Source organism: Clytia hemisphaerica, unplaced genomic scaffold (genome assembly GCF_902728285.1).
Source record: "Clytia hemisphaerica strain Z4C2 unplaced genomic scaffold, Clytia hemisphaerica genome assembly, whole genome shotgun sequence".
NCBI lineage: Eukaryota > Metazoa > Cnidaria > Hydrozoa > Leptothecata > Clytiidae > Clytia > Clytia hemisphaerica.
Genome location: NW_027104594.1, coordinates 2,669,767 through 2,680,620, shown reverse-complemented (window position 1 = coordinate 2,680,620; position 10,854 = coordinate 2,669,767). Strand labels below are relative to the sequence as shown.

At 34.4% G+C, this 10,854-nt stretch overlaps 1 protein-coding gene across 1 annotated transcript; it reads right to left on the bottom strand.

Moving 5' to 3' along the window:
- Positions 1-125: 125 nt before the first annotated feature.
- On the bottom strand, positions 126-1,263 carry LOC136823821 (signal peptidase complex catalytic subunit SEC11A-like). Its single transcript, XM_067079992.1, has one exon. The coding sequence runs from the start codon at positions 1,217-1,219 to the stop codon at positions 668-670; it is 552 nt and encodes a 183-aa protein (XP_066936093.1). The 5' UTR covers positions 1,220-1,263; the 3' UTR covers positions 126-667.
- Positions 1,264-10,854: the final 9,591 nt, after the last annotated feature.

Sequence of the window (10,854 nt, the reverse complement as noted above, 5' to 3'; positions counted from 1 at the left end):
CGTTCTTTAGAAGTAGCAAAATTGTTTTATTACTGGTTAACGACCAACCAAATCAAACAAGAGCTTGTAAAAACTCCATCTCTCTCCACTGTTGGTGGTTCTGGTTCAAAAAAAGAAAGCAGCTATTCCTTCACCAAAAAGATGTTATTATCAATTTGTAAGTTACAAATAATGATCAAAAAGCTAGTTAGAAATAAGGCAACAAGGCATAATATTAAATAAAACTAAAAAATTTCATAACTTTGCAACTACTATTTCTTGTAAAAATGTATGTGTACCCAGACTTAATCCGAACCTTTTATTAAGAAATTGAGGTCCTGATAAAATGCAATCATATCAAGTTTTCCAAAATAGAAAAGCACTGCCCACTATTTTCAAAAATAGAGAGCTTTTATGTCCTAATAAAATCACGTCTTCTCTAGAGTAAAAATAAAAATATGGCAGCTCTAATGCATTAAAAACTTATGTATCAACTTTATTCAAAAACCTTTGTAGAAATTCTTAAAGTGTATCATAGCCCATTGGGTAATTGATGATTCTTAAATCAATAGTTTTCCAAAATTAGCAAGAATTTCCCCAACTCAGAAGAAAAGTATTTCACTTGTCAATTTACTTTTTCGAAATTAAATAACCGTGATTTCCTAAAATTGAAATACAATAATAATACCTATTCCCTATGAATCAAAACAAAGAAACCCAGTGCTGCCAAGATCAGATACTTTATTTTGGGATAGTCATTCATAAGAATAGTAACAATTCCAACATACGGAAGAAAACCATTTGCACGTCCAACAACATCTTTCTTTTCCAACCAGAGTTGACCAGGTGCATACAAACCACGGTCATCAACATTGTTGTTATCGCCTTTGGTTAAAAACTTGACATAACCATTTTCTTTCTCATGAACCTTGATAACACGATGGACAATAGGGATTTCTCTTCCTTCAATTTTAAAAACAACAATTTCTCCAGCACGGATTGGCTTTTCATTATCATTGGTAAGGAACAGCAGATCACCTCTGTAAAAAGCAGGCTCCATGCTACCGCTCAAAACCACAACAATAGGACTTTCACTTCCTGTAACAACCATTAGACCCTTCCAAATCATGAGAGCAGATGATACTATCATTCCAAAATTAAGGATTTGATAGAACAGTTGTCTCTTGTTCATCCGTTTCACCTCACCAAACCAGCTTGAAATATCCAGAATCTCAACCATATTGAAGCTTTTTTGGTATACCTATTTTCAATTTAGAATAGAATTATTGCTCAGTGGGACAGTTAAAAAGTTGGTTTCAGGTTGGTTTGGAGATCCTTTATCCTTTATCATTTCACATTCAGAAGTATATTTATTAAAGGTTCAAGGTTTGTGTAACATTTTTTTCTCCTTATTCACCACTGCAATGACTTCACGAAATTATGCAACTTTTCTGTTTTATTCCACCCAATACGTCACTTTTTCTATTGTTTAAGTGACGTATTGGGTGGAAAGTTTTAAAAGTTCTCAGAAGACTCTCCAGTGGTGCATATCATGAATATACAGCTACATAGCTACGCTATAACATATCCCTGCTTATACAGCTGATTTAAAAATAAAGATTTTTGTTCGTCACCAGCATGTGCTCAGCTGCCATTTTCGAACTATGTTTTCCTCTACTTGTTCTCCTCTTATCACAATTTGGCTTATGCATGACAATATTTGTGTTTAATTTCAGTGCAGTAGAAATGTTTGGGGAACCATACAAACAAAAACTTGCTACAAAAAACATTGATTGAACATTTAGGGGTTATGGACGTTTATTCATGACAAGAAATTTTTGTGAAAGTACAATTCATACTAAATGTTACTTTTTCCTACTTTCTTTTTGATGGCTTCGCTTTTTTAAAAAACAAAACAAAAGGGCAGATGTTCATGTCTTGTGTTTCACATTTTTGCAGATAATTTTTGCAAAGACCTGCAGAGACAATTAATCCTGAAAATTTTTGTAACAAAATTTAGAAATTAGGCAAATACTTGTTTATTTATAGGTTTACGGATCCGCCGACGTTATTCTTGGCAAAAAAAAAAAAAAATAGAGATTTCAAAAACTTTTATTTACTTTTTCTCCTCCGAGCTTCAAAAAAGAAGAAATAAATAAAAAAACTTTACTTAAACAAAAACAAAAAATGGAATTTCCCTATCCACAAAAAACAAACTAAATTATAACAACTCTTTGTGTACACAGTGGATTTTCTTCATTTTTTTCTTTCTTTTGTAATCGATTTTATTTAAAGTCCCTTATGTGATTGTTAAGATAGTCAAGAGTAGATATAAAAATAGTCATACCAGAAAAGTGGGATGGGGGAACCTAAGTGGGAACCCTAAAGTGGGAACCCTAACTGTGAACCCTAAATGGGAACCTATGTCAGTCTTACATATACACATATCAATCTTTATGTGTACATTTTTATGTTTCAGTTTATTTTTAGTGTTTTTTATCCATAGACTCTATCTATAACAACTTCTTGCATTTTATTCTTTTGCCTTTAAATCTAAAAAAATCATACCTTAGGAAATTTCACAAAATTTTATTTTATTATTTCTTCCGATTTCAGATTCTTAAAAAAAGAATTAAAAAAAATTTAAAACGATGATTTTATTTTTATTATTGTTCCATCCTCCTGTCCAAATTTTTTCCTCAAAATGTCCGTAAACCAGAAAATAAAAAAGTGATTGCACCTTATCTTCTTTAAAATATATAAACTTACAAATATGTACGTAGAGGTGCCCTTGCAATTTGCATAACTGCGTTAATAACACAGTTGCAAAATGGACCGAAAAGCCTTGGCCAAGTTTCCGGCCCCAAAACTTTGGATTTTCAGTTGACCTCTCAAAACCTGGCACAACCATGCACGGGCCAGGTTCGGGTCATGTTTTGGGAATTTGAAATTTCAAAACCCCCAAGCAGCCCCAAGTGTAGGGTGCGCACTTGTCAGGATTTTTAGCGCGGAACAAGGAAGAATACACCAAAATGAACTTCAATGCATTAGTTCTTACCTTTAAATCATTCAAATCTTGTCATCCTTTTTTTTAAATCAATCAGAAATTATCAAGGAAACAAACAAAAAAAACTGCATCTGAATATCTCTTTTCTTTCCAAAGATAAATGATGTTTTTCAAAGTCAAGGTGAAAACACGCCTTGGCGCTAATTTACGGCACCAGAAAATTCTTGACCCACATGGAAACAAATGGCTGTTGCTAATAAGCTAGTTCATCTTTTCAGTTGCAGTTTTTTTAGTAAAACCCAGGGTAAGATTAGGCTACAATCTATCACCTCCTGCTTTATTTTAAAAACTACAGATCATCTGAAATTTAGAAAAATTAAAGAAATTACAATTTTTTGACAAGTTTGCGGATTTTTTTATGTATATATATAAGCAGCATACACCATCTGAAAGCTGAGGTTTTCAGCTTTCTAGTAGCTGAGGTTTTCAGCTTTCTAGTGCTAAAATTTGTTTTTAATATATAGCTATATCATTTTCCATTTAACAAACTTGGGGCCGATTTTCAGACCGCGCCAGCAAAACTCTGCACGCGGGAAGGCTAGATTTCATCTGCCATTTTTGGTGCTTTCGAAAAATTAAGAGCCATTTTCTGTAAGAATCAGACAGGTCGAGGAAGTGATATCCTCAGATTTTGCCAATTTTTGGATATTTTGCTCAAATACATGAAAATAACATCCTGTGAAAATTTTTTTGAAAAATCTTTTTTCGTTCCCAAGATATGGGCCTTTAAAATTTGGGCCAATTTGCCCAAAAAAGTGCACTTTTGATAAATCTTTGACTTCAAGAGCAATTTTAGACATGATCAAGCTTAAGATTCATTTCAAAACATATTTTCCTGGAAGAAATCCATGGGTACTTTGAAAAAATGGCATTTTGAGAAAAATTTTTTGACCCTATGGATAGAAATCATTGCCTGAAATCACAACATTTCTAATTTTGAATAGATTTTGAGAGCAATTAGCTGGCTTGGCCACAAGTGTCACATTGATATTTTTGTATATTTCTGAAGTCTCTATGGTCATCTTTAACTTTCAATTAAAATTGTCATGTGACACTTAAGGCCACGCCCTAAAATGGCGGTTAAACATAGCTTTTCGCTCAATTTTTAGTATTTTCAATGAGCTTTTAAAGCCATGGCCCTAAGTTCCACCACTGAAACAAACCATTTTTAGTTAGTGTTTTGGCCATATTACCCAATCCTAAAATCAAACCCATGTGTTCTAATACCATTTTTGCACAATTTATCTTCGAAAATCTTTTTAAGTCATCAAGACTTAGCCAATTTTTCCCTTAGCATTTGTAAGGCACTATAACTTTCTTCAAAGTTCTTTTCTAGGTCTGTGTAGTATCTATAATGATACACCAGTACAAAGGTATGAAATGCAAGAAGAGACTTCCCTTCAAAGATCAATGGCAAATAATTTTTAGCATTTGAAAACAAAGAAAAACAAGAGACTTAGCGTTTTTCCTTAGTGGTGAAATTTCTTGTCAAAAGCCTCATTTCACCTGTTAAAAGAACCTTCAACTTCTATGCTAAGTACCCCCACTTAATTTTATCTTAGTATTTCCTCTGCAATAATGTTAAAAACATTAGAATCAATTTGATTTGATTTAGGGTTTTGCAACAGGCATCAGCCAAAGTTGCTTCCTCGTTACCTGTTGGGGTCTGCTATTTCTGTCTCTGCGACCCTAATTTGCCCTAAAATTCAGTGAAAATTGTGTCCAAGACTTTGATATTGCAATCTAAGACATTTAACATGGTCTGGAACCACTAGGAAACAGTTTGGAAAATTTTGATAAAGCTGGATGCCTGGTTGCTGGGGAAAAACAATGCGTTGCTAAGGGAAAAATTGGCTAAGTCTTGATGACTTAAAAAGATTTTCGAAGATAAATTGTGCAAAAATGGTATTAGAACACATGGGTTTGATTTTAGGATTGGGTAATATGGCCAAAACACTAACTAAAAATGGTTTGTTTCAGTGGTGGAACTTAGGGCCATGGCTTTAAAAGCTCATTGAAAATACTAAAAATTGAGCGAAAAGCTATGTTTAACCGCCATTTTAGGGCGTGGCCTTAAGTGTCACATGACAATTTTAATTGAAAGTTAAAGATGACCATAGAGACTTCAGAAATATACAAAAATATCAATGTGACACTTGTGGCCAAGCCAGCTAATTGCTCTCAAAATCTATTCAAAATTAGAAATGTTGTAATTTCAGGCAATGATTTCTATCCATAGGGTCAAAAAATTTTTCTCAAAATGCCATTTTTTCAAAGTACCCATGGATTTCTTCCAGGAAAATATGTTTTGAAATGAATCTTAAGCTTGATCATGTCTAAAATTGCTCTTGAAGTCAAAGATTTATCAAAAGTGCACTTTTTTGGGCAAATTGGCCCAAATTTTAAAGGCCCATATCTTGGGAACAAAAAAAGATTTTTCAAAAAAAATTTCACAGGATGTTATTTTCATGTATTTGAGCAAAATATCCAAAAATTGGCAAAATCTGAGGATATCACTTCCTCGACCTGCCTGATTTTGTCTGATTTTTACAGAAAATGGCTCTTAATTCTTGCTGGCGCGGGGTAAGAGGTCACTCACAAATCGATTTTAGGTTAGAAGAACGTCAATTGACGTATATGGGTGGGTGGGTTAAAGGTTGTTGACGTTTTTCAGAAACATCGATTTTTCATTCCATGCCAAATATTACTTCTCGCCATGTTTCTGTTTGATCACTTCGTTTGTTTTGAAAACCAAAACAAATGGCCCGATGTTTATGTCTTTTCTTTGTTTGACGGCCCGAGCGGCCCTTGAATTTTTGGCAGATGGCCGTTCTTTCTGTCGCTACATACTACGGAGATAATTAATTACGGGAATTTTGTGAACAAGTTTAGAAATTATCTCCATTTCTTTTTTTTTTCAAATATAAACTATGCGAGCTGTAGTGAAAATCAAGATGGCTGACGAAACAGCGATGAAGGCAGTTTTTATCGATTTTCGGGGATATCAAGGTGTTTGACATTTTTGGGTGTGGGTGGGTGGGTCAGCTTTTAAAACTTCAATTCACAGTGTAGACCTAAAGCTCTAAAACAGCATCTAATAACATGAAAACCAGAATATGATTCTTCAATGGGAATCAAAACTATAAAGTGCACTTACAAACATCAATTTGTCAGATCTAACAAAATTAATAACCGCACTGTCATCATTGACAATAAAACAAACGATTTTCTGTCAAGAGCCTTGTAAACATTCCAACAACTTCCATCGAAATGATCTATCACAGCTCAGTCTATCATTTTTAGCGCGGTCCAAGGATTGAGCCGAGAACGATCCGCGAACTCCTGCTCGGGTGAAAAACTTCAATCTGTCAATCATTTTCTCAAGCGAAGAGTACGCGAAGCGATTCTAGCTTTACAATAGTGTCGCGGGTCATCAATGGATAGTATTCAATTATCATTAAGTTATTTTCATTCCTAGAACTTTTGCAAAAAAAAAGGAAAAATAGAAAAGTTGTATTTTTTACTGCTCTATTCACATACTGAATTTGAAAGATCTTCTATGTGGCGTTTTTTTGCAAACTTCAAAAAACTGATTTTTGTCCCGCCTTTGCGGGACTTAAGCTTAAGTGCTTGAGTGCAGCATAGGGTACAAAGTCCAAACATGCGTTTCCCGTAATTTTTATGTGAAGAGTTAGGTCTATACTGATTGACGTTCTTCTAACCTAAAATCGATTTGTGAGTGACCCTAAAGTAGACGATTCTTTGGAAAGGTGATTTTTTGAAATAATCTTTTGTCTATTTGTGATCCTGACCTTCCTTTTATTCCCATCTCTAAAAAAGGGTGTTGAAATTAGAAGAGGGTTGCCGACATTAGTCCAACTTATGGGTTATAGCTTAGGGGTCACTTACATATCGATTCTTCCCACGACTAACGTCAAATTGACGCTAAGGCAGGCTAAGGGGTGGGTGGGTTAGAGTCTTTGACGCTAAGAAATTTCACCAGAAATATCGATTTTTAATACGTGACAAATGTTACTTTCCATATTTCTTTTCCTCCTTTTACATTCCTAAATATTTGTTCGCTTCGCTATTTTGCAGAAATTTTAACCAAAACAAACGGCCCGATGTTTAGGCCGATGAAATTTATATATGAGTTTACCGTCGGCCGCCCGCATCTCTAAAAAGCACCCGCATGAAAATTTCATTATTTTCAAAATTCATAAATTTTTCATTATTTCCATATTTCTTTACAACTACAACCTCTATCTTTGTTAAAATCGTCTCTCAGTTACATCAATATGCCTTCTTACCTGTCTTTAAAAATATAAATAAAAGTAATCACGGAAAAGGACGCGAAAAAAAAAGACATAAGTGTGAGAACAGAGTAATCAAACTCGTTAGAAAAAGTACCATTAGAAGTCATAAAAAATCAACCTGAATAAATGCAATCGAAATCCCAGAGAACTTCATAATTCCCCAAACAACATTACATTACTATGTCAAACTCCCATTACATAAATTTTACAATTACGTCAGAGTAGACTACGCTCGCCACCGAAGAGGTTTATTTGGAAAGGGTAATTACATTTTATAGTTCGCTTCTTTTTTAAAGATTGGCCGGGTTGGAAAAGTATGAATTTCTTTGTACATATTTTACCTACCCCAAATATTTAGGAGGCTGAGTTTTAAACAAATGGTCAAGTTGAAACGAACGATAAATGTATCAAGGTCTGTTTTATTTACCCCCTGGTGACTTAACAAAAGAGACTTAACTCGATGTTACAATCCAATTATTGAAAGTTTGTCTCGGCCTTTTTATAATGAGCGAGACATACGTTCTCTGATTACGCAATTTTCATATTGAAATTTTCGAGGCATTTTGATGTAACTGTCTCTACGCATGTTTACACGGGTAAACAAAGAAGATTTATTACAGAAAATGCTGCCGCCCTCAATCCTACAACTGCAGTGGGCGTCCCGCCCATATATCTGCCAAACCGCCCTGACCGCCATTTTAGTTTTTTGCAAAATCTAGCGCCACTAGCAATCGATCTTTATTTTTCGTTCGCAAAAGATGCGAAGGGTTGAAGCGAAGCAAAGTTTTTCATTTTGAGAGAGCATGATTGGCAGAAATGGTGGATAAGGTGCTGTTGGGAAAATAATGAATAATGAATAATGAAATCATGCCGCATCTATTTTTGGGTAAGTTCACGACGGTAAACTCATATGTAAATTTCATCGGCCTTATGTCTCGAGTTCCTTTTGTTCAGACGGTCTGCACGGCCCTTGAATTTCGCTGACGGCCGGTCTTTTTTTGTCAAATGCGGCTTTTCTGTTGATTATGATTATGGAGATAATCAATTCCAGCAACTTTCCGAAAAAAGTTTAGAAATTATCTCCATTATTTTTAAAATGTAAACTGCCTGAGCAAGCCGTACAGAATTAAAGATGGCTGACGAAACAACGATGAAAGTGAAGGAGAAAATTCTAGAGTTTCAGCGATTTTCGATAATTTTTGAACTTTGACGTTAAGAGGTGGGGGTGGGGGGGTTTTCAAATTAGCGTCAATTTGACGTTAGTCGTGGGAAGAATCGATATGTGAGTGACCCCTTAGTCTTAGAGGCAGGGGAGCCGTCCATATTCATTTGACAATGTAAAACGTCAAATTGACATTATGAGGGGGTGGGGGAGTTTTTAAAAGTTAGGTTTGACGTTATAAGAAATCAAAATTGCGAATATTTGTTTTACAAAAATTTTCTGGAATTGCCCTTTGAAGTTCTTACTGTGCTGACAACAACCCTAACAATATAAGCATAGAATAAATAATGCTCTATGAACTATCAAAATAGAATAAAAAATCAAACTGGATAGAAAATAAGTAGGAGTAAATGAAAAACAACAAACCCATGTGCACAAGACTGAATCTTGCTCTGTGACACCTCATCTTAACTTGACCTCGCAGCTTGTCTACCATTATGCATATAGAACTTCGAAAGAGAAAGTTCGGCGGATATATTCCAGCGGAAACACCCAAACAGGTCCGGTAGTCACATCTTTTAAGCGGGAAAAAATCAAAAGCACCCCAACAAGCATCATATTTAGACTTTCTCTATCTTTGATACCTTAAGGGAAGAAATTTTCGCGAGAAGAAATTTTCGCGGAAGAAATTTTCGCGGAATTTAATTTCGCGAATTGGGGCGTAATTCGCGAAATTAAATTCCGCGAAACACACCAAAATTGTTAAATCGCGAAATTAAATTCCGCGAAATTCGATTTTTTTTCTTCTTCTTTTATTTTCTTGTTTTTGACCAGGTGTTACCAAAAAAGATGGACACAATTGATTTTTAAGCATTATAACGTGTATTTTTTATCAAATATAAACAAATATAAACAACTCCGTGATGCTTAAAAGTTAATCTAAGTTGTTAACTTCTTCTCAATCGCGAAATTAAATTCTGTGAAACTTTTGAAATCGGCTCATTCGCGAAATTAAATTCCGCGAAATTTGCCATTTTGAAACTCTGATTCGCGAAATTAAATTCCGCGAAAATTTCTTCTCGCGAAAATTTCTTCCCTTAAGGTAATTGTATGCCGTAAACGGTGTCAAAAAAATTTATGAAAAAAAATTGTATTGTCTTGGCATTGAAAGCAGGTTCAGGTCACCGACCTTCACCTTAAGTGAAACTCATCGCAATCACTTACCTAAGCACAATTATAAAAAAGCGAACTAAGAAGGGACCTAGTTTAAGTTTATCGCACGAGCATAAGCTCGTAACATGAAGGTATGAAGGTGTACACCCTCCCATCCTCGTCTCCGTGTATTCCAGGCTTTATCTACGTTACTTATGGACGCAAGAGAATGCGTATTATCTATAGCGCTATCATATCAGTAAATATAAAAAAACTGATAATACGCAGGAAACGAGGATGACACCCTCCCCTTACCTCCAGGAAGACAAAAAAGGAGCTGCGGCAACAGGCTTACTTCTTAGTATCAACATGGAATACAAAAGATATAAGACAATTGTTTTTTAAAAACAAAATGCAAATGTATTTTCACTTTTCACTTTAAAAAAAGCAGTTCCACATATTTCAAAACATTTTTAAAAACAAGTTATCTTTTTACTAAGTATATAAACAAGTCGAAAAAACTATTCAGTAGCTTTAGTTCAAAAATGAATCAAAATGTAATAGTGTTATGCTATCAAGAAACTTTTATACTGTTGACAAGAGTATGGTGGGAGTATATTTTTCTTATCAAAACGCACTTATCCAATTCCCAAATGAGACTTTAAGTATTCCTTCGTCGGTCAAACTCACTTGGTTAATTGCTAATGATATGTCTATAATAATTTCATGATATGACATGACAGAGGGTTCAAAAGTTTTTCTATTTAAAGGTCAGAATCATACATTATTGGCAAGCCTCGATGAATTTCCAAAGCACCGAATGCTGAAAAATTAGTTTTTAGAATGTTGTCAAATAGTCTTGCAGAATCTTGGATAAGTCATAATCTGTCTCAAAATAATACGCAACGGAATAGCAAAAAAAGGCTTTAACTTTTTATAGAATTCGGATTTAGCGGTTTCGTGTTCGTTGAAAGGGTATTAAGGAGAGGAATATTAACCAATAGATATAAAAACCAATCAGACCAATTAAAGTCCTTACTTTTGAATATCTTTTCAACGAGCACAAAACCACTATCTGATTAGAATTCTAACAAAAGTTACATGTTTTTTTTTTAATATACAAGTGGCTGTCCCTATATCAGGCTTGCACTATTCTTAGCATTCTATTGTTCTCAAAC

What these genes read in the sequence shown, in the direction of transcription:
- LOC136823821 (XM_067079992.1), bottom strand. Translation starts at nt 1,219, where the DNA reads ATGGTTGAGATTCTGGATATTTCAAGCTGGTTTGGTGAGGTGAAACGG.